At 56.0% G+C, this 23920-nt stretch overlaps 2 protein-coding genes across 2 annotated transcripts; both read left to right on the top strand.

Moving 5' to 3' along the window:
- The first annotated feature begins 2194 nt into the window (after nt 1-2194).
- Nucleotides 2195-10641, top strand: LOC101963898 (myeloid cell surface antigen CD33). Its single transcript, XM_078033329.1, has 5 exons — nt 2195-2974; nt 3024-3355; nt 6157-6250; nt 6584-6662; nt 6911-10641. Exons 1-4 carry the CDS (start codon nt 2418-2420, stop codon nt 6654-6656), a joined length of 1056 nt encoding a protein of 351 aa, XP_077889455.1. The 5' UTR covers nt 2195-2417; the 3' UTR covers nt 6657-6662; nt 6911-10641.
- Nucleotides 10642-20397: 9756 nt separating this feature from the next.
- On the top strand, nt 20398-23807 carry LOC144370697 (myeloid cell surface antigen CD33-like). Its single transcript, XM_078031510.1, has 4 exons — nt 20398-21123; nt 21309-21587; nt 23273-23366; nt 23676-23807. Exons 1-4 carry the CDS (start codon nt 20649-20651, stop codon nt 23746-23748), a joined length of 921 nt encoding a protein of 306 aa, XP_077887636.1. The 5' UTR covers nt 20398-20648; the 3' UTR covers nt 23749-23807.
- The last annotated feature ends 113 nt before the right edge of the window (nt 23808-23920 follow it).

Genomic DNA, 23920 nt, shown 5'->3' with positions numbered 1-23920 from the left:
ACAGCTGAGGTTCCACTGTGACCACCCCCAGGGAACCCACACAGACCTGGGAGGCAGTGTCCACCCCAGGGTCACTGTGGCAGCATCCACTGTAGCTAAGGGAAAGCGGCCACCTGTCCCTCAGCAGCTGCTGGACCCACCCAGCCTGCCCTGACCTGCAGGGGAGGAGGACCCAGCAGGAGCCTCAGCAGGGTGCCCCCTGAGCACAGGAGGCCAGGCACAGGGACAGCACCATCTCCACTGGGGGGCCTAGAGCAGGAGAGTTCACAGGGGAGTGGGGTCTCCATGGCGGGGCCCCAGGAAGAGGCCTCCACTGGGCACAGAGCATCCAGGGCCAGTCAGTGAGGAGACGCTGCTCAGCAGCCTTGGCCTGTGGGGCTGGAGACTGCAGCCAGGGGTGGGGCGCGGCCTGCTCCAGGGGACTACAGTGACCAGAGGGGAGGACCGTGGACTGCAGTGGACCAAGTCCTGCTGTGCGTCCCCAGGAACAGGGCCTGAATCCCACCTTCTCCTGCTCCAACAGAGCCCCAATGAGAGGACAGTGAATCAGTAGAAGAGCCCAGTGGGTGGGGGAGGGGACAGGTGGAGGACAGAGTGGGGGACAGCACTGGGACTGAGTGGAGCCAGTCACCTTCCCTGCCCAGATGACGGTGTCCCAGTGACCCTGCTCTCGGGCACAACTGTAACGCACTAAGGCAACTGTTAGGGTCTGTAAACAAGTCAAGATGGCTCCTGGCATTTTGCCAGAGGGAGTGGTTTGTGAAGTAATGCCAGCAAACCATTAAGTGTGGAGATTCCTTATAGGTTGACTGCTGTATCTAGTTTATGTTAATTAAGATAAGCTGTGTGGCATGTATATATACCCCTCCTTTCCTACAAAAAACGGCTCCCACCTCTGCTGTATCAATCTACACAAGTTGTTCGTCACCCCCTGGTTATTTTGCCCAGCCAGCCGGACTGCGGAGGCAGCCTTCACAAAGGAACAAGGAGGGTTAACATGACATAAATTTAGGGTCACCCCATTGTCCCCAAATGCTAAAGAGGACCTGCAGCCACCAGAGCTCCCTGAGGCTGTCACCAGGACAATAAAGGGTACCGCCCCACAGGGAGGAGTTGGGAGATGTCACCTAAACAGGAACCTACACTCTTGCCAGGGATCACGCCAACCTCTCCCAAATCTTTACCAAGTGACATGGGGACACTCCTCCACACAATAAGTGGCTTGTCCTTGTGTTTCTATATTTAGAGCAGCTTTCTGTCACTGTCACCAGGCCTGACAACAACCCCACTGTCACCTGGTGAGTGTGTGAGAGGTGTCCACAGAAGCCACGTGGGTGGTCGTCATGAAAGGAGCTCCTGGGGACACAGCCAACCCGCGATGACCCTGGAATATGAGGAGCCAGGAGAGTGGAGCAGACCTGAGCCCCTGCTGGGGGAGGGGAACCCGCGAGCTGAGCGCTGCATCTTGTCCTGGGAGCCACTGGGGCTGTCTGGAAACCTGACGTCCCTCGAGGGCCACTTCACAGTGAGAGGCACACTAATGTGGAAGTGCCAATGTGTGTGACGGGGACGTCCCCACATGGCCCCAGTGCTCGCCCAGCAGGCAGCACTCTTGGGAGAGAAGCCCCTCAGCTCTGGTTGAGGACACTGGCCCCTCTCTGTGCCTCCTGAGGACACCGCGTGGCCCCTGTTCTAGAGGGACACTGACCTGGTGTCTGCCCTGGACACTGGGACAGCTCTGTGCCCTATTGAACCCCACCTCATGCTACCAAGGCAGGTGGCCGACTCCCCAGCACCTGCGGCTCTGGGGCAGGCAGCTGAGGCCTGAGCTCCTGCGTGGGCCCCCCAGGTGGGGACCAGGGGGCACCTCTTGTGGCCTCACCAGCAGTGCAGGGAGCGCCTGGGGTTTGCACAGAGTGTCTGGCTGGCTGTGTCCCTCGGCCTTTCTTGTGCTCAGACGTGGCCCTACAGAGTCCCTCCTGCAGGACTGACCACTCCACAGAATAAGAGGAGTGTTGTCCCAGTTCTAGGCAGGAGTTGGCCAGATCCTGGGGTGACCAGTACACACAGAAAAGCCCCTCATGTGGGAGGACTCAGAACCCTCCCAGTGTCACACGCTTCCAGTGTCCCCAGGGTCCTGGTCCCAACTCAGTGTTCCAGGGAAGCACCCAAGACCGGGCAGGGCCTGGTCTCCTCTCTCCTCTGCCCCTCTCTGGCAGGCCTCTGGGTCTCTGGCTGTGGGGTGTCCCTGCTCAGCACAGAGCAGATGGACTGCAGTGGTGAGCGGGTCTGAGGTTCCTCTTCTGAGAACCGCCCAGGCTCGGCCCCTCCCCAGCTTCCGTGGGTCCTGCAGCTTCCCCTCCGCAGGCTCTCGCTGCTCTGCTCAGTCCCAGGAGCCCAGGACCCTCTGCCTCCTGATGCTGCGGCTGCTGCTGCTGCTGTCCCTGCTGTGGGCAGTGGAGGGGGCCTGTACAGTGGGGCTGAGGAGCTTGAACTGTGATGACCCTCGGCTTCCCCAGGGGCCCTCCGCTCAGGATCCAGAACACAGCGTGGATGTGCCCGAGTCCGTGACAGTGCAGGAGGGTCTGTGTGTCCTGGTGCCCTGCAGCTTCTCCTACCGCGGCTCAGAGACTGGCAACGTCTCTGTCTACTGGTTCCATGCAGGGGACAATGCACACCACGGCTGTCCTGTGGCCACAAACAACTCTACTCGGAGAGTGCAGGAGGAGACCCAGGGCAGGTTCCACCTCCTCGGGGACCCAGGAACCAACAACTGCTCCCTGAGCATCAGAGACGCCAAGCGCAGTGACAGTGGCTGCTACTTATTTCGGGTTGAGAAAGGAAGGTTTAAGTGGAATTATTATACAAAAAAGGTCTTTGTGCATGTGACAGGTAAGACTCCAGCTCCAGGGAGCCTCAGGAAAGTCACAGGACAGGGCTGGGTGGGACTCTGCCCTGGGGGAGCTGGGGTCAGGCATTAGGGGCTCAGGGAGCAGCTGGGTCAGAGCCTGAGCTTCTCTCAGGGCCCCACCTCCCCCCTCCCTCCTGACCCTGCCTGTCCCCCTCTGCTCACCAGCCCTGACCCACACCCCTGACATCCTCGTCCCTGGGACCCTGGAATCTGGCCGTCCCAGCGACCTGACCTGCTCTGTGCCCTGGGCCTGTGAGCAGGGGATGCCCCCCACCTTCTCCTGGGAAGGGCCCTCTGTGTCCTCCCTGGGCCCCAACATCATCCACTCCTCGGTGCTCACCCTCACTCCGTGGCCCCAGGACCATGGCACCAACCTCACCTGCCAGGTGAAGTTCCCTGCAGCTGGCGTGACCACAGAGAGAACCATCCAGCTCAATGTCACCTGTGAGTGATGGGCCAGGACACCTGGGTCCTCAGGGTGTGAGGGGCAGGGAAGGAGGCTTGGGTCCCAGGGCTAGGAACACTTTGTTCATGTCCTGGGGGCCTGGTTGAGTCAGGGACCTTGGAGGGCACAGGCCCTGTCCCTCTGTGTCTGTGGTTACGGGGTGGGTGTGGGGAGTGCTGCCTTATCGGCTGATGCCAGCGCAGGTTGTTCGGTCACTCAGGGAAATTCTCAGGGAGTTAGAAACGAAACACAGACACACAAATTACCTTTAACCAAGCTCCAGGATGGCTCCTCTTGCTCTCTGCCTCAAGTTCCCCATCCGGGGAGCGAGGATCTCCAGGAGAGGCAGCGAGAGAGGGCAAGCATGCTTTGGAGTGGGCTTTTATTGGGGAACTCTAAATTCTGGGGGAAATCCCGTCCAATGAAGGTCAAGGGGGAGCAGAGTCGCAAGGTCAGGTGATGTGATGGGTCCCTGGGTTGTGGAGAGACGCCTCTACACAAGACACTGTCCTCCAGTCCTGGAACCCAGGAAGGGCGGGGCACCCTAGTGGCATTTCTGCTATTCCATGCCTCAATCACCCAGGCAGGGTGTGACTCAGTCACATGCCAGGTTGGTCTCCCACACTGTCTTATCTTCAATCCAACTAAAAGGGAAAACAAACCATGTCCCTGTCCAGATGCTGCAGAGAGCCCTGCAATCAGTGTCTCCCCAGGGCCTGGCCCAGGCAGGGAGGGGCCTCGCTGGGGCTGGGGTGGAGGCCTGTTCAGCTCAGGGCAGGGCTGGGTCCCCCTCCTGCTGGACTCACCGGGTGACCAGAACCTCCTGTTGGAGACCTCAGGGACCCCTTCCCACTCTCAGCTCCACAGCTGCTTTGACCTTCTGTCCTTTCCCTCCCAGGCTCCCTGGGACTCCAGCATCTGCCCCTCACCCCCACAGGGACAGGGTGACACTCTCACAGCAGAACTGGGCTTCCCAGGCCCCCTCCCAGCCTCCTCCTGGACCCGCCTCCAGCCTCCTCTTCTTATTCCCCAACAGCTTTGCTCTAAGTGCTTGTGGGAGGAGGCACAGTCCAGGGAACACACAGAACACACAGCAGTCTGTCCCCAGAGCTCAGGTCCCTCCCAGAAGTGACCAGTGTCCATGAAAGCTGAGCTGAGCCTTGGATTGTCCACCTGAGGACTGAGAGGTCACTGCATGTCAGTAGCACTCAGGGTCCTTGTTCCTGGTGGTGTCCCACTGCAAGGAGGGACCCTGTTCTGTGGGCAGCTTCCACCAACTGGCCGTCCTGGCTCTGAATACATTCAACCCACAGGAGTGGGCAGTGGATGGTCCTGAGCCTGCGTCCACAGCTGGGGGTGCACTCTGTGAGCTCAGCTCCTGAACGCAGAGGCACCTGGGTCCCATGCTCTTCTCATTCTGGGATATGACCAGGTGCTTCTCCCCCCAGAGTGGAGACAGTAACTCCCACCAGCGAGGGGCCAGTGAGGGTGTCCACCAAGCAAGGGGGAGGACCTCCTGTCTGGTTGTGCTTCTGGTGCTGGGATTGAACCCAGGGCTCAGGACCTGCTCACCACTGAGCGACACCCTCTACTCCTGGAAGAACCCTTGGATCTCTGCCCACGTCAGGTCAATTTCAAATCTCCCTGTATTTTATAAATTTACATCCACACATTTTTATTGAGATAAAACCCACCACAATCCACTTTACACAAGACATGGCACCTTGTGCCTGTGCAGTGATGTGACCCACAACCTCTGTGAAGTCCCAGAACACTTTCATCACCCCAGAAGGAAGCCCTGCACCCAGGAAGCAGGTCTCCTTCTCTGGCCAACACCAACCTGATCTAGTCTCTGTGGATTTGCTCTCTGGACGTTGCATAGAAATGGAATCACACAAGAGTGGCTTCTGTTCTGGCCTCGCTCACCAGACAGTGACTTAAGGTTCTTCCCTGTAACACAGAGAAGCACTGCACTCCTTCCCAAGTGTCCAGTGTCTGTTGTGGGCAAGACCACGTTTGCTCATCCATTCACAAGTTGATGGACAGCAGGGCTGTTCCCCCGCTTTGGCCATTATGAACATTTGTGGGAGGGCTGGTGTTTTTCTTTGAATAAGGATTTCCTGTTCCTTGGGAATAACCTGTGGGTGGAGCTACCAAGGCTCTTGTCACTGTCCCTGTGTCAGGATGCACAGCCCCTCCCCCAGTGTCAGACACTCTGAATTCCCACCAGCATTGTCCACGCGTCCTGAATTCTCCACACTCTCACCAACACTGGGGTTTTCCTCTGTGCAAACTCTGCTCTGCTGTGGGTGTGAAGGGCACACTCACTGCAGCTTTGACTGTCATGAAGGTCCCCGTGGAGGGTGATGGGAACATTTTCCTGTACGTGTGGTCATTTGTGGGTCCCTGCAGAGGGGGTGTTTTCAAATCCCAGGATCCTGCTTTAGCCTGGGTGAGTGGGTCCTTGGTCACTGGAGCCCTAGGAGGGTTTTCCACACACTGGACAGTGACCTGTCCTCCCCCAACCCTGTGACTGGCCACTCTGTGCTCCAGTTCTGTGTGTTGTCTCCTCATTTTCTTGATGGTGAAATCCATTAACGAAAGACTTCGTTGTGACAATGAGGAAGTTATGTCCTGTCTGTCCAGCTGCTGGGCAGTCAGGGCCTGGGGGCAGCCTGGGCTGATGGCCCCACACTAGGGATGGAGGAGGCCTGAGGAGCCATGTCCATGGCCTCGTGTGGGAGGAGGGACCTGGGTTGTGGATTAGCAGGTGACTCTGACCTCGTCCACTTTTCTGCAGGGAGGTCAGAGCCCATGGCCCAGGTGGTCCTGGTGGCCATCGGGGAGGTGGCTGTCAAGATCCTGCTCCTCGGCCTCTGCCTCATCTTGCTCAGGTCAGCGCTGCCCAGGGGTGGAGAGGAGGTGTGGGCAGGGCAGGCACCTGGCACTGAATCCCAGAGTCCAGCAAAGGGGACTCAAAGTGGTCAAGAGCACTGGTGCCTGGCAGGGGCTAGTGGGTGCTGAGGACTCTGCCTGGGCCATGGGCCATCGCTGTCTGTCCCCAGTTCTGGCTCAACATGGGGGGAAGCAGGTCTCATCAAGGAGGTCTTCAGGCCAGGCCTTATCTGTCTCCCTCAGTCACCTCCAGCCCCTGACAGGGCACAGGGCAGCGACCACTGCCCCTTGTACCAGGCTGTCCAGCTGAAGGTCCTGTTCTCTTCCCTCAGAGTGACATCACACAGGAAGAGGGCAGCGGGGCCTACAGTGGGCGTGGAGTGTGGAAATGATGCCACCGGTTAGTCCCAGGTCAGTGATGCAGCGGCTCAGCCTCCCACTTGCCCAGGGAACCCTCCCCATCATTTCCCACGTTGGCCACCTCCCCATGGCTGCAGGTGAGCTGCCTGTCTCCGTCCTGAAGCCCACCCCTCCTGCTGGGGCCCTGTGACCCTGGCTCAAGGGCTCCTGTCTGCAGCAGAGCCAGGGGGGTCCCCACCTCAACCTTGCGTCACCTCCTTGGCACCCTAGTCACCACCTGGCCTTTCTTTCCTCCTAAGCCTGGCCTCCTTGATGTCTGTCCACCCTACCCCTGGACACTCCTGGTCCTCGTCCACCGTGCTCTCTGGATCGGCCTCAGCTCCTGCCATCTGTCCCCAGCACCAGCATCCAGCATGTGCCCACTTCCTCCACGCCATCACCCGCTGTGTGTCCCCTCCATGGACGGTGACAGGGGAACAGAGGAGCCTGGAGCAGAGGGCCTCCCAGGGCCGTGCTGTGGACTCCACTCCAGAGCCGTCCTCCCTCCTCTGCAGACCCCCACACCCTCAGGGCCCAGCTCCTGGGGTCGGAGACTTGGCAGGCGCAGACCCTGCTCCCGACACGCAGCTCCGCCCTCTCCTGCCTCTGCATGTCTTGGTCCTCCTTCAGGTGTGTGTGTGTGTGTGTGTGTGTGTGTGTGTGTGTGTGTGTGTGTGAGGTTCCTGCAGGTGTTGGGGGTGGCGTCCACCCGTGATTAGGGCTGTGATGTCACTGATGTGGAGGTCCTCCCTGTCCCTGGGTCTCCTTGCAGAGGTGGCAGGAATGGAAACCATCATAAACAGTGGGCGAGGACACATGGCACTGACGGGGTCTGTGGAGGTGGTGCAGGGGACAGCTGGTGGCGGGGGACCGGCTCTGAGGCCATGGCTGTGGGTGGTGTTAGGGCAAAGCCAGCGGGGGCCGGGGAGACAGGCTGGGGTTCCCTGAGGAAGGGACCTGGGACAGGGGTACAGGAGCAGGGCGCCCTGGCTCAGAGACAGTGGCACCTGCTGTTCTCTGTGGAGTGTTAGGGAGAAGGTGGAAGCCATGGTGGCAGGGTGCGGAGGGCTGTGAGCGAATTGACCAGGACTCTGTGCTCTTGGCGTCCGACCATCAGGAGCTGGTCATATACACCGACAGGCCCGCAGGGCGGTGGTGTAGGGCTTGGCCGCGGGGCTTTGACGGCCAGTGGCTCCTGGCTGGCTACAGTGGCCCATTAGGGAGCAGCGCGGCTTCCTGCTGCTCAGTTTGCGGAGCCCCTCGCAGGTCCCATCGCCACTCCAAGGAGCAATCACCAGTGCAGGGCACGGGGTAGAGGGCTTCACTGCAGCCCTGGACCACCCTGGACCTCACAGGGACCACCCACCTCGCAGCCAATCAGTGACCCCAAACGCTTACTCCACTTCCAGCCAGTTGGGCAGATGGCTCCAGGTGCCACATAGAGCAGCCACCAGAGCCAATCAGGAGCTGAGCCTGCAAGCCCCTCCTCTCTGCGTGGCCAGTGGGTGGAGCCAACCTGTGGTGTGGGCGGAGTCATGGAGTGTGGTGTTCCCTTCTCAGCCAGGCCCCCTTGACCACACTCAGGAAACCACACCCACCTCCAACCCACCCCTCAGTTCCCTTGATTGACCCCATTTCACCGTAGGCTCAGCCTACACCCCTGAGGGCAGGGCATCCAGCTGCACAGAGAGGCCACGCGCCTCCCCGAGGCAGCACAAGCCTCTCCCCCAGGCCTGAGAACGCCCCGCTCCCCAGTGTCACCTCACACCAGGGCCCCACGACCAAGGCTCCTACCACACCTTTCCCGTGACCTCTCTGGAGCGGAGGTGACAGTGGAGAGAGCTGTCAGGCTAGAGGTGTCCTGTGAGTGCCAGGTCAGTGTGCCCAGGCCCCTAAAGGCCAGGACTGAGGAGGAAGGGGGAGCATCACAGACCCCATTGCCTTCCCCTTCCTAAATCTCTGGGGACAGGTATCCACAGCCACCTTCCTGCTACTTGAGAGGAACAATCCTGTCTCCACAGAACCCGGCCATGTGAGATGGCACAGGGGGGCACAGCCACCCTCCCCGGGGTGTGATGGAGGTGGGGACTGTTTCAGCTTCATACAAGACCTGGGTTTCACAGCTCAGGAGGAGGTCAGACCAGGTGCAGGACCAGCACAGGCAGGAACCACCCACTGTCACCTTCCAACTCCATGCTCCTGCTGTCCCCAAGGATCCCAAGGCCACTTCCCCTCTCACCTGTCCCAGGGCCGCATTCTCCTCTTTCTTCTTGTTCTTCTTCTTCTGCTGCTGCTGCTTCAGGTGGTTATTTATTTATTTAATTAATATCCACTTCTACATCTGTCCCTCAGGACGATTCAAAGATGCTCCTTTGCATTCAAACCCTACTCTTTTTTAATGCTGTTGTCAATGGACATTCATTCATTCATTCATTCATTCATTCATTTATTTTTTATGTGGTGCTCAGAATCAAACCCAGTGCCTCCCACATGCTAGGCAAGCTCCCTACCACTGAGCCACAACCCCATCCTCCAGGGCTACATTCTTGTCCCAAACTCTGCCCTCATTCTCCTTAGGGTCCCAACCCAGCCTGCTCCCCTTCAATCTTGCAATGCTATTGTTTTATAATAGTAAGCACACAGTGTGTCTTGGTCTGTTGAGCTGCTGTAACAAAATACTGTGCACTGGGCGACTTGACAGAAATTTACTTCTCCAGTTCCGTGGCTAAAAGTCCAGGTTCCAGGTGCTGGCCCATCTGTTTCCTGGTGAGGGTTTTCCTCCTGGATTTTAGATGAGCATCTTCTCCTCTTCCTGTCTCACACTGTGGAGAAAGAGGACCAAGCTCTTTGTCACTCACAGGACCTTGTGGGACAGGTCTCACCCTGTCATCCTCCAATCTCTCATGTCCCAGTTGAGGTCCTCTCTGCCTGTTTCTCTAAGGGGCCACTGAGCCACTTCCTGATCTGGTGAGTCTTCCCCTCCTCCTGCCTCCCTGGGCCTGGGAGCTCTCTGGTACTGTATAAAGAGCCTCAAGACACAATGACAACGTTCTCTGCAGCATGAGTTTTCTTCAAGTCCTTCCTACCACCCTGGGAAAATTCTAGAACTTGATTCTCTTGGATCTCATTCATCTCTTCTCCATAGCTGTATATACAGGATCTAGAGACTGTCTGAATTGTCTGAGGGATACAATAGAGAACAATGGGTAAACTTTGAACCCCTTTGTAACAGCCAGAAGGTGGATAAAAACCAAAAGCCCATCAACTGATGAATGGATTAGCCCACTGTGACCTACCCATATGGTGGAGTATCACTCAGCCATAAAAGGACTGAACATGGAGGTCCACTCCAGCATGGATGAATCTCAAGAACATGATGCTCCATGAGAAGCCCGACACAAATGATCACATATTGTATGATTCCAACACTAGGAAATGTCCCGAGGAGGTAAATCTATGGAAACAGAAATTAAATTGGTAATGTGCAGGAAGGAAGGAGGAGGAGCAAATGGATAGCTGCTGTTTAGTGGACACAAGTTTCATAACTTTGAGGATATGAAAATATTTTGCAACTAGATAGAGCTGGTTGCACAACATTGTGAATATACTAAATGCCACTGAATTGTTTGTTTTAAAATGGTTCATTTTATGTCATGTGAATTTTGCCTCAATTAGAAAAATAATACGTTTGGCACAGTGACATTGTGCCTGTATTCCCAGTGCCTTGGGAGACTTAGGCAGAAGGATCACAAGTTCAAGGCCAGCCTCAGCAATAAGAGAGGCCCTAAGCAATGTAGCAAGACTGTCTCTCCAAATAAAAATTAAAAAGGGATGGGGATGTGGCTCAGTGGTAAAGTACCCCTGAGATCAGTCCCAAAAAGCAAAATGTGATGATGAGGATAGTGATGGTGATGATGATGATGGTGCTGGTGATTGTGATTGTGGTCATGGTGATGGTGATGGTGATGATGATGGTGATGGTGATGGTGGTGATGGTATGATGATGGTGATAGTGATGGTTATGGTGATGGTGATAGTGATGGTGGTGATGGTAATGATAATGATGAGGGTGATGATGGTGATGATGGTGATGGTGATGATGGTGATGATGGTGATGGTGATGCTGCTGCTGATGGTGATGGTGGTGATGGTAATGATGATGGTGATGGTGATGATGGTGATGGTAATGGTGATGATGGTGATGGTGATGATGATGGTGATGGTGATGGAAACTTGAAGTCAGAGCTCCAGAACTCTAATGCCTGCTTCACAGCTCCATCTCTTGCTTCTTCCCTTTGCACATCTGTAAATGGGGATAACAGGACCACTTAGCTCAGGGTTCATCTTGAGGATTCAGGGAAGTGGCACAGCAGTCTGGTGCAGGTCTGGGGTGTGATAAGTGTCCTGCGGCAGTCAGCTTTGGGGGACTGGTCAAAGTGCATTCAGTTGAGTGCCACGTGCTGCTGAGGTCATTGTTCAATCTTCTAATTGACTGTGTCAGCTTTTCACTGATGTGCCCCAAACACCTGGTGAGAACAGCTCAGAGGAAGAGAAGTTTATCTGGGAATCACAGTCAGAGGTTCAGTCTGTGGTGGGCAGACTCCATTGCTCTGGGGCCAAGGTGAGGTGGGACATGGTGGCAGAAGGGCGTGTTGGAGGACAGCTGCTCATCCCAGGGCAGAGGAGAGCACATGAGAGGGCAGAGCCAGGGACAAGTAAAAGCCCCAAAGGCACAGCCCAGGGACTGCTTCTTCCAGCCATCCCCACCTCCTCCCATCACCACCCAGTAATCCCTCAAATTATTATCCATCACGTGGACTAATCCACAGATGAGGTGACAGTGTCACAGTCTCCTCATTTCACCTGTGACATTCCTGCATTGGCACAGGAGATTTCCAGGGAACACCTCATACCAACCATAACAGTCTCCTAAGGGACCAGCTGTGTGTTGCTCTCCACCTGCCCCTGGTCCAGTGGGTGTCTCTGTGGTCACAGGGAGAACCCCCTGAAGTCCCAGTTAGCAGACAGGAAGTGTTAGACAATGTTTCTGTAAGGAGAAGTTTCGTATGTGCCTGGCCAGGGTTTGGTTCACTTCTCCCTCTCTCTCTGGTGGCCCTTCCCACAGTCCCCAAGTTCTGATCTGTCCCCTCTTCCCCACCTCCAGGTCCACCTTGTGACCTCTGTTCCCCAGACCATTCCTACAGCCTTCTCCCCACCTCTGGGCTCCCCTCAGCCTCCAGCCATCACCCACAGCATCAGCAAAGGGAGCTTCCTGATGGTCCCCACCTGCCCTGTCCCCCCCATCCCCCTGCAGTGAGCCCCTGGGGGACTCTCCATCTCCCCCCACCCCAGAGCCCTGTCTCAGCCCCGCCCTGCTCAGCTCACCTGCTCCTTCCTGGGGCTCTCAGGAAGCCTCTCCAGCCTCCTTCCAGGTCTGCCCCCTGCAGTCCCCTCCCTGTCTCCATCTTGGCAGGACACGCTCACCTGTGGCTCCAATCCACCTCCCACCACGTGCTTCCCGGCCTCCCCACCCCGCACTTTCCCACGGGGCGGCCTGGAGCCGGGCTCAGCCCCCTCAGCACCCTTCCCCTTGGGCATTTGGGGCTGGTGGCTCTGTGGGGTGGTGGGCTGTCCTGGGCACTGTGGGGGCTGAGCCGCCTCCCTGGCCTCCACCTACAGGACATGGCAGTGTCCTCTGTCCAGCTGACAAGCAGAACTGTGTCCACTCTGTGCAGACCTTCCTCCAGTGTCAAAAAAGAAGCCTGTGCTGGGAGCCTCCTGCACCACTTCCTACTTGTTCCTTTCAAGGTCACCACAGGGGACATCACTCCTCTCCCTGTCGGGTTTCCACACAGTAAAACAGTGAAGTGCACTTGGTTCCTCCTCGTCACACCCTGAAGGAAACCCTGGGGTGGCTGGTTCTCCTGTTCTCTGCTCTCATGCTCTGCTACATGCATGGATCTGCCACCCCAGGAACCTCAGAGGAAGGAGGCACAGTGCTTCCCTCACCTTAAGACACCAGCTTAGGGGACACCCCTGTTACCCAGTAACTTGGGAGGCTGAGGAAGGAGGATCACTAGTTCACCACCAGCCTCAGGAACTGCCCAAGACCTGGTCTCAAAAATAAAAAACAACAACAAACAAACAAACAAACAACAACAACAACAACAACAAAACAGAAAGAAAGAAAGAAAAGGCTCAGTGGTCAAAGCACACCTGGCTTCAATCCCAGTGGCTGGGGAGGCTGAGGCAGGAGGACTGCAAGTTGAAAGTCAGCCTCAGCAACTTAACAAGGTCCTGTCTCTTGAAAAAGAAAAAACGAAAAAGAAGTCAGGTGTGGTGGCACACATCTGTAATCCAAGTGACTCAGGAGGCTGAGGCAAGAGGATTGCAAGTTTGAGGCCAGTCTCAGCAACATTAGGAAGGCCCTAAGCAACTTAGTAAAAGTCTCAAAAATAAATAAGTAAATAAATAAGAGTGGCTGGGGATTTAGCCCAGTAGTGAAGCACGCTTGGTTCAATTCCTAATAAATAATAATAAAAAATATTTAGAAAAACAACACTAAGAGAGTGAAAGGCAAGCAAAGATTGAAGATATTTGCAATGTGTGTACCTAAAAAAAGAATTCCTATCTAAATGCACAACTGTTATAAAAAAAAAAGAAAAAGAAAAAGGACACCTAAATTTTATTTTAATGAATATAGACTTTATACTGGTACCCAACAGCACAGAGACATTTCCAAATGGTTTATAAGAATAGAAAATAACATCACCCCTCAGGGAAATGCAAATTAAAATCATGTTAAGGCCCTAACACACACACACACACACACACACACTCACACACACACACACACACACACGTGCGCGCGCACACACACCCCTTCATCACCTCTTGGCAGGGATGTGGAGCACATGGGACTGTCCTGCTCTGGTGGTGCGAGTGTCACCTGTTTATCCACATCCGCCACATCTTACAAAGTGATCTCTGTGTCTAACCTGTGGAACTCCGAGGCCCACCCCACGTGCTTGTCCCTGATTAAATGACCGCTCACGGGCGAATATGATGCACCCAATATTTCAAGCCTGGAGGACACAGCCAGGAAACGTAGTGACAACAATTTCTGCCTACTCGAGCTTGTGTCCTAGTGGGACAGTCAGGCGATAAAAGCAGAACTGATCAGCATAATGTTTTGAAGGGGGTCAGAAAGCATGCAGTGGGGGAAGCATGGGAGATTAGGAGGATCCACCAAGAGGAAGGGAGGGTCTGGGTTGGAGGGTGGGTGGGCTTTCATGAGTGTGGTCAAGAGAAGCCTCCCCGAGTAAAAACTGCCCCTGCCAACTCCCAGGACTCCGCCCCCCACACCCCAGCCCCCGCCCCCCCAGCCCACAGGTGAGTGTACCTGTACACTAGCAGAGGGGCCTAGCTTTTCCGCTAGTACACAGCTAACTAGGATTCACACTGTGGGAGGCGCAATGCCATGTGACCAGCATTTTCCTCTCTGATTGGTTTGAGGTCCTGTTGGTCACGTCCAGTGATCTGGCCACTTTCAAGTGGCTGCAGACCCCTGTCTTGAGAGGAGTAAAAATGCCGCCAAATGTGTCTTCATGCCCAGGTGTGCCTTCCTGCAGCCTCATGGGTGGAGCTATGCTCACCTGTTCCTTTGTGATATTACCCCCTTGCCCTGTTGGGGATGGAATGTTCCATGGAAACTCCCTTTGTTTTTGTTTTTTTTTTCTTTTTGGAAATTCCCTTTGTGTGTCCCCTTCTCTTGATCTGCCCTTGGGTGTGGCCTTCCTAGATGTCAGTCAACCTGCTGACAGTGGACATCACAAGGCTAGACTCAGCCCCCTGAAACCTGACCCCTGGCCTCATTTGAATGGCTTCTCCTCAATTAAAGGGGTCAGAACTCCCAGGCGTGTGCTCTCTCTCTCTCTCTCTCTCTCTCTCTCTCTCTCTCTCTCTCTGTGGACCTTTAAGGTCAGAGGAGCCATCACAGCACCCCCAAAGAAAAAGCTATCTCTGTCCCTTGTGTGGTTATTTCGCGCAGCCCAGTTCACTAGAGTGACCCTGAGTGTTTTTTCTCCAGGAATGTGACACACAATCAGGCAGTGCATTTGAATTTTTTCTTTTTTTTAACAAAAGAGAAGTAGTGAGTTCCCAGCGAGGGTACCACTGGTTGCCAGTCTTGGGAGAGTCCAATAGTGAGGGAAGTGACTTTCCTGAGACTCACCCAGGAAGCAAGGACAAAGATCAGGCCTTCTGACTTCCAGCTTATGATGAGGAAGAATCTAGATGCCTTTGCTGGCACACTGTGTGGGTCATATCAGGTCACAGGTGAAAATGTCTGTAACTCGTCTTGCTGTGCATTTTACAGCTCTTTCCTGGAATGTCTTACCCACCTTATAAGGTGGTCAGGACCAGCTGATTTAGTCTCATATCTTGTTCATGAGGAGATGGACGTGATAGAATGAACTTGATCATGCTTATATCGCAGGTTTTAAAGCTACATGAAATCCTGAGAAGGTCACTCCATTTGGAGTCGAGTTGAATCTGAAACCTGTCAACCCAATGGCTCCTCCCATCCTTTGGTCCAGACACAGGACTCTTCTGGGTCTATGACATTCTATGTGAAGGGACACTGAGATCTAAGTCCCAGGTTGCTGGGGGATTAAGTGAGACAGAGTTTCTCTAGAGTTGTAAATTGCAACAGGGACTTTTCATTAGATGTGAACTAAAAAGTAGTTCCCAGTCACAGCAGTGTGATTCATGGGTTTGTAATTTGTTCCAAGGAGTGGAAATAACCAAAATGTCCATCAGTTAGTGAATGTGTAAAATAAAAGGTGTTCTACATACAGTGGGAGATTCTTCAACCATAAAGACCAAAGGGGCACTGAGAAATGACCCCAAGAGCCTGGAAACATGCTCAGTGAGAGAGAGAAGCCCCCCCAAAGACCATAGATTATTTTATTTCATTTCTAAAAAATGCCCAGAGCAGATGAATCCATGGTTACAGAGAGTACGTTAGTGGATTTCTGCTCCTGGGGCTGGGAGCTGGAGAGTGCAGGTTAGAGCGCACTGGGGTTCTGAGTGACGATGAAATGTTCTAGAATTAGACGATGGCGATGGCTGCACCACTGGGAATACACTGAATCCCCACTGTGCACTCTAACACCGTCAATTTGTGGTGTGCATGAATTATATCTTAATGGAAAATCAATTTAAAAAGTATTTATCAGCAGAATCACAGCTAAATACAGTCTAAAAATTCTAGGAAAAATGATATCCACATGCAGAGGAATGTAAATGACACGTATTTTGTGCCACATAGAAAACCACTCAAATGGACTAAAGACTTAATATGAGACCTAAATCTGTAAAACTATGAAAAGAAAACTCAAGGAAAGAGTTTCTTGACCTTAATCTGGGCAGATATATCAGTATCACCCCCCAAAGAACAATCACTTCAATGTGGACCTAGTGACAAATAAAATGTCCCATATTTATGCTCAACATGGCTCTTGTGAATGTTCACTGCTGTGCTCTGTTGTTACCATCACTAATGTCACTCTCTTATGGACAGATAGAGGTGGCATCTGCTCACTGTGTGCAGCACTGAGCTGTGACACTCCCTACAGCGTGGAGGGCTGAGCACAGGGACTCCCAGGTGAGCGCCCTCAACCCCACCAGCCCCTCTGCGCTCCACCTGGCACACCCTGTGCTGTGGGAAGATGCTCTGTGCCCGGCAGAGTCTGCCCTGTGGCTCTGTCCTGGGAGATTGGAAGGAGCTCTCTTGGCTGTGCTGAAATACGCTGCACATCATCGTGTGTGTGTGTGTGTGTGTGTGTGTGTGTGTCCATCACCTCTTCATATCCAAATTTCCCTGGTGGACACACAGGCTGGCTCCCTGCCTTGGCTCTTGTGGTCAGTGCAGCAATGGACGTGGGCTGCAGGCGTCTCTCTAACAAGCTCATTTCTTGCTGTGGCCACTGACCCCCACCGTGGGGCTGCTGGATCCTGGGCGGGTCCTTCTCTCAGGGTTGGGGCTGTGCCCTTCCACAGGGCGGCTCTGCTGACGGACACCCCACAGACACTGGGCACGGGCTCCTTCCTCTGTGTCTTGCTGACACTCGTCTTTTCTCTTTGTGACACTGGATGTCCTAGCAGGGGTGTGGGGACATCCATTGTTCTTTTTTCTTTTTTACCTTTGTTTTATTTCTTTTTAATTTTATGTGGAGCCAGGAACAGAACCCAGTGCAAGTGGGTAGCAAGTGCTCTACCACTGAGCCTCAACCCCGCCCTGGACTGTGGTTTTGATTTGCATTTCCCTGATGAGCAGTGACCTGGGTGTTTTAAACACACCTGCTGACCACAGGAATCTGCTTCCGGGAAATACCTATTCTGGGCTTTCTCCATTTTTAGCAGGTGGTTTGTTGCTGTGAAATCTTTGTGTTCCTTGTGCACTTTGGATTTCCAGCCCTGATCCATGAGTGTCTATATTTGTGAACACCTGACCCTGTCCCTTCTCTCCTTGTCACCTGCTTGGTCCCCTCCTTGGGTTTGCTGCGATCCCATCTGTCTTGTTCAGCTCTTGTCACCTGTGCTTTGGAGATACCCAGGAAATGATACCCCTGTCACAGCCAGGGTCAGGGAGCTGTCCCCGTGTTCCCTCCAGCGTGTGACAGCTCCAGGTCTCACATTGGGCCTTCCACCTGTTGTGGTGGCCTTTGTGCAGGGGAGGATCGTGGGCAACAGCAGTTCCAACGCAGCAATGGGGGAGGGTGTGGAGACTTCCCTGGAGAACATTCAGGAAACCTGGAAGGAGGAGTGGGCTGGGACTACACGGCATCTAGAAGAGTTTGGTTGCAAAGAGGGACACACAAATGGCTCTGGGGACAGAGGGCTTTTCTTGGATCCTGCTCCACACCCTCCAGAGCTGCCCTGTGAATCCCCTCCACGTGCTCATTGGTCTTTGATGGCCACTGGGGGACAAATCCCACACTGTCTCTGCAGAGCTGGGGCGGGGTCCACCCCTGCTTCTCCCAGGGTGTAGCCTGGACCCCTGGCTGCTGCCCCCCAGTCTTTTCCTCTGCGGATGCCTGGCCTCGTGCCCTAGAACATGTGCCTCCTCTCCCACAGAGAGACCCCTGATTGGATTCAGGCACCTGCTGGATAATCCTGGAGGATCAACTCTGCTCAAGGTCATTCACTGATCTCATCTGCAAACCCCCTTTTAACAGCAAACATCTACAGCTCTGGTGGCTAAGGCCTGGGACTCTTTGGATGGGTCCCTTCAGCCCACAGCCATGTCCTGTGACCTCTGCTCCTGGGGTGGCCCCTGTCATGTTCCTGAACTTTGCTCGGCTTTTCTAGCCCCGACACACTAGTGGGCTCCCTGTGTGCAACACCTATGCTGGGGAACAGGGACCTGCTCTGCTGATGAGGTCATTCAAGGGGAGAGAAAAAGTCACACATGAGAGGAAACCCTGGGACTAGGGCGTGTCCTGTGTCCAGAGCATGTCAAGGTGGACCCTCTGGCATGGGGCTGGAGCTCAGGGGTAGGGTGCTGGCCAGCACGTGTTGGGCAGTGGGTTCAGTCCTCAAGGAAGGACCCTCAAACCAGGCCATCTACAAATGACAAGGAACAAAAATGGTCCCCCCCTGATTGACAAATGGTCACTCTGTAAGGAATACACACATGGCTGTAGTAAAACACGTGGAGACCTTTCTCTAAAGTATACAAATGGTGGCTAAGTATGTGGGCACATACCAGCATCAGGAATCATCTGAGAAGTGCAACCCCAAACCTCCACGTCCCCCTTCACACTGCACCTGTTAAATACGTGCCCCTCACCCACCATGAGGGTCCTGTTTTAAAATGGGCAAAGCCAGGGAGGAGGAGGACGTGGGGCTAGAGGCCTGTGCTCTGTGCTGAGAAGGAGAAAGGGGCAGCCGCTGTGGAGGGCAGCGCCGTGGTTCCTCAAAAGACCAGGAACAGCTGATCCGGTCCCCAGAGGTTCCACTGTGACCACCCCCAGGGAACCCACACGGACCTGGGAGGCAGTGTCCACCCCAGGGTCACTGTGGCAGCATTCACTGTAGCTAAGGGGAAGCGGCCACCTGTCCCTCAGCAGCTGCTGGACCCACCCAGCCTGCCCTGACCTGCAGGGGAGGAGGACCCAGCAGGAGCCTCAGCAGGGCGCCCCCTGAGCACAGGAGGCCAGGCACAGGGACAGCACCGTCTCCACTGAGGGGCTTGGAGCAGGAGAGTTCACAGAGGAGTGGGGTCTCCATGGCGGGGCCCCAGGAAGAGGCCTCCACTGGGCACAGAGAATTCAGGGCCAGTCACTGAGGCGACGCTGCTCAGCAGCCTTGGCCTGTGGGGCTGGAGACTGCAGCCAGGGGTGGGGCCCGGCCTGCTCCAGGGGACTACAGCGACCAGAGGGGAGGACCGTGGACTGCAGTGGACCAAGTCCTGCTGTGCGTCCCCAGGAACAGGGCCTGAACCCCACCTTCTCCTGCTCCAACAGAGCCCCAATGAGAGGACAGTGAATCAGTAGAAGAGCCCAGTGGGTGGGGGAGGGGACAGGTGGAGGACAGAGGGGGGGACAGCACTGGGACTGAGTGGAGCCAGTCACCTTCCCTGCCCAGATGACAGTGTCCCAGTGACCCAGTGACCCCACCCGGCAGGGAGTTGGGAGATGTCACCTAAATGGGAACCTACACTCTTGCCAGGGATCACGCCAACCTCTCCCAAGTCTCTACCAAGTGACATGGGGACTCTCCTCCACACAATAAGCAGCTTGAGCTTGTGTTTCTATATTTAGAGCAGCTTTCTGTCACTGTCACCAGGCCTGACAGCAACCCCACTGTCACCTGGTGAGTGTGTGAGAGGTGTCCACAGAAGCCACGTGGGTGGTCGTCATGAAAGGAGCTCCTGGGGACACAGCCAACCCGCGATGACCCTGGAATATGAGGAGCCAGGAGAGTGGAGCAGACCTGAGCCCCTGCTGGGGGAGGGGAACCCGCGAGCTGAGCGCTGCATCTTGTCCTGGGAGCCACTGGGGCTGTCTGGAAACCTGACGTCCCAGAGGGCCACTTCACAGTGAGAGGCACACTAATGTGGAAGTGCCAATGTGTGTGACGGGGACGTCCCCACATGGCCCCAGTGCTCGCCCAGCAGGCAGCACTCTTGGGAGAGAAGCCCCTCAGCTCTGGTTGAGGACACTGGCCCCCCTGTGCCTCCTGAGGACACCGTGTGGCCCCTGTTCTAGAGGGTCACTGACCTGGTGTCTGCCCTGGACACTGGGACAGCTCTGTGCCCTATTGAACCCCACCCTCATGCTACCAAGGCAGGTGGCCGACTCCCCAGCACCTGGGGCTCTGGGGCAGGCACCTGAGGCCTGAGCTCCTGCGTGGGGCGCCCAGGTGGGGACCAGGGGGCAGCCTCTTGTGGCCTCACCAGCAGTGCAGGGAGCGCCTGGGGTTTGCACACAGTGTCTGGCTGGCTGTGTCCCTCGGCCTTTCTTGTGCTCAGACGCGGCCCTACAGAGTCCCTCCTGCAGGACTGACCACTCCACGGAATGAGAGGAGTGTGGCCCCAGGTCCAGGCAGGAGTTAGCCAGCTCCTGGGGTGACCAGTACACACAGAAAAGGCCCTCAGGGTGGGAGGACCTCGAACCCCACAAGTGTCATGTGCTTCCAGTGTCCCCAGGGTCCTGGTCCCGACTGAGTGTTCCAGGGAAGCACCCAAGACGGGGCAGGGCCTGGTCTCCTCTCTCCTCTGCCCCTCTCTGGCAGGCCTCTGGGTCTCTGGCTGTGGGGTGTCCCTCCTCAGCACAGGGCAGATGGACTGCAGTGGTGAGCGGGTCTGAGGTTCCTCTTCTGAGAACCGCCCAGGCTCGGCCCCTCCCCAGCTTCCGTGGGTCCTGCAGCTTCCCCTCCGCAGGCTCTCGCTGCTCTGCTCAGTCCCAGGAGCCCAGGACCCTCTGCCTCCTGATGCTGCGGCTGCTGCTGCTGCTGTCCCTGCTGTGGGCAGTGGAGGGGACCTGTGAAGAGGGGCCAGGGAGTGTGCCCCGTGATGACGCTCAGCATCCCCAAAGGCGCTCCCCTAAGGATCCAGAACACAGAGTGGATGTGCCCAAGTCCGTGAGGGTGCAGGAGGGTCTGTGTGTCCTGGTGCCCTGCAGCTTCTCCTACCACTGCTCAAGGAATGGCCAAGTCTCTGTCTCCTGGTTCCATGCAGGGACCAATACAGATCAGGGCCCTGCAGTGGCCACCACCAACTCTACTTGGAAAGTGAGTAAGGAGACCAAGGATCGGTTCCAACTCTTCAGGGACCCAGGAACCAACAACTGCTCCCTGAGCATCAGAGACGCCAAGTGCAGCGACAGTGGCTCCTACTTCTTCAGGTTGGAGAAAGGAACGTTTAAGTGGAATTATTATGACAAGATGGTCTCAGTGCATGTGACAGGTAACACACCCACTCCAGAGCAGCCTCAGGGAGGTCACAGGACAGAGCTGGGTGGGACCCTGCCCTGGGGGAGTTGGGGTCAGGCATTAGGGGCTCAGGGAGCAGCTGGGTCAGAACCTGAGCTTCTCTCAGGGCCCCACCTCCCCCCTCCCTCCTGACCCTGCCTGTCCCCCTCTGCTCACCAGCCCTGACCCACACCCCTGACATCCTCGTCCCTGGGACCCTGGAGTCTGGCTGTCCCAGCGACCTGACCTGCTCTGTGCCCTGGGCCTGTGAGCAGGGGATGCCCCCCACCTTCTCCTGGGAAGGGCCCTCTGTGTCCTCCCTGGGCCCCAACATCACCCACTCCTCGGTGCTCACCCTCACCCTGCGGCCCCAGGACCATGGCACCAACCTCACCTGCCAGGTGAAGTTCCCTGCAGCTGGTGTGACCACAGAGAGAACCATCCAGCTCAATGTCACCTGTGAGTGATGGGCCAGGACACCTGGGTCCCAGGTTGGGTGAGGGTTAGGGAAGGAGGCTTGGGGTCTCAAGGCTAATGACAATTTTTATCCATGTCCTGGGGACCTAGTTGAGTCAGGGACCTTGGAGGGCACAGGCCTGTCCCTCTGTGTGTCTGTAGTCATGGGGTGGGTGTGGGGAGTGCTGCCTCATCTTCAATCCAACTAAAAGGGGAAACAAACCACCTTCCTGTCCAGATGCTGCAGAGAGCCCTGCAGTCATTGTCTCCCCAGGGGCTGCCCAGACAGGGGGGGCCTCGCTGGGGCTGGGGGAACAGGGCCACCTCAGTTCAGAGCAGAGCTGGGTCCCCCTCATGCTGGACTCACCTGGTGACAGAGCCCCTTGTTGGGGAATCCAGTGACCACTCCCCACCCTCAGCCCCACCACTGCCTTGAGCTCCTGTCCCCACCCTCCCTGGCTCCCTGGGACTCTAGCACCTGCCCCTCAGCACCACAGGGACAGGGTGACACTCTCACAGCAGAACTGGGCTTCCCAGGGTGCCTCCCAGCCTCCTCCTGGACCCGCCTCCAGCCTCCTCTTCTTATTCCCCAACAGCTTTGATCTAAGTGCTTGTGGGAGGAGGCACAGTCCAGGGCACACACAGAACACACAGCAGGCTGTCCCCAGAGCCTAGGTCCCTCCCAGAAGTGACCAGTGTCCATGAAAGCTGTGCTGAGCCTTGGTTTGTCCACCTGAGGACTGAGAGGTCACTGCATGTCAGTAGCACTCAGGGTCCTTGTTCCTGGTGGTGTCAAATGTCACTGATGGACCCTGTTCTGTGGGATCTTCCACCAACTGGCCGTCCTGGCTCTGAGTCCATTCAGCCCACAGGAGTGGGCAGTGGATGGTCCTGAGCCTGCGTCCACAGCTGGGGGTGCACTCAGTGAGCTCAGCTCCTGAACGCAGAGGCACCTGGGTCCCAAGCTCTTCTCAGACTGGGGCATGACCTCAAAGGACGTATTACTCTGAGCAAAGGTTTCCTGTTCCTTGGGAATAACCTGTGGATGGAGCTACCAAGGCTCTTGTCATTGTCCCTGTGTCAGGATGACTGCCCCTCCCCCAGCGTCAGACACCCTGAATTCCCACCAGCATTGTCCACGCGTCCTGAATCCTCCACACTCTCACCAACACTGGGGTTTTCCTCTGTGCAAACTGTGCTCTGCTGTGGGTGTGAAGGGGACAGTCACTGCAGCTTTGACTGTCATGAAGGTCCCCGTGAAGGTAATGTGTACGTATGGTCATTTATACACAAATCAGAGGGGGTGTTTTCAAATCCCAGGATCCTGCTTTAGCCTGGGTGTGTGGGTCTTTGGTCACTGGAGCCCTAGGAGGGTTTTCCACACACTGGAAAGTGACCTGTCCACCCCCAACCCTGTGACTGGCCACTCTGTGCTCCAGGTCTGTGTGTTGTCTCTTCATTTTCTTGATGGTGTCGATGGATTAGCAAAAGACTTTGTTGTGACAATGAGAAAGTTATGCTCTTCCTGTCCAGCTGCTGGGCAGTCAGGGCCTGGGGGGTGGCCTGGGCTGATGGCCCCACACTAGGGATGGAGGAGGCCTGAGGAGCCATGTCCATAGCCTCGTGTGGGAAGAGGGACCTGGGTTGTGGATTAGCAGGTGACTCTGGCCTCATCCACTTTTCTGCAGGGAGGTCAGGGCCCATGGCCCAGGTGGTCCTGGTGGCCATCGGGGAGGTGGCTGTCAAGATCCTGCTCCTCGGCCTCTGCCTCATCTTGCTCAGGTCAGCGCTGCCCAGGGGTGGAGAGGAGGTGTGGGCAGGGCAGGCTTCTGGCGCTGAATCCCAGAGTCCCAGCGCTGGGGACCCTAGGGGTCAAGAACGAGTGCTGAGGACTCTGCCTGGGCCATGGGCCATCGCTGTCTGTCCCCAGTTCTGGCCCAATGTGGGGGAAATGGGTCTCTCAAGGAGGTCTTCATACCAGGCCTCCTCGGACTCCCTCAGTCACCTCCAGCCCCTGACAGGGCACAGGGCAGGGACCCCTGCCCACTGTACCCAAGTTGCTCCCCTGAAGGCCCTGGTCTCTTCCCTCAGAGTGAGGTCCCCCAGGAAGAGGGCAGAAAGGCCAGCTATGGGCGAGGAACACAGAAATGCTGTCACCAGTTAGTCCCAGGTCAGTGATGAAGTGTCTCAGCATCCCACATGCCCAGGGTCCCTTCTCCATCACGTCCCCAGGCCAGCTTCCCATGGCCACAGTTGAGCTGCCTGTCCCCATCCTGAAGCCCCCCTTCCTGCTGGGGTCTTGTGGGTCCTTGGCTCAGGGCCCTTCTCTACAGCAG

Source organism: Ictidomys tridecemlineatus, chromosome 15 (assembly GCF_052094955.1).
Source record: "Ictidomys tridecemlineatus isolate mIctTri1 chromosome 15, mIctTri1.hap1, whole genome shotgun sequence".
NCBI classification, from domain to species: Eukaryota; Metazoa; Chordata; class Mammalia; order Rodentia; family Sciuridae; genus Ictidomys; species Ictidomys tridecemlineatus.
Note: the sequence above shows the minus strand (reverse complement) of the source record. Positions and strands in the feature narration are given on the sequence as shown.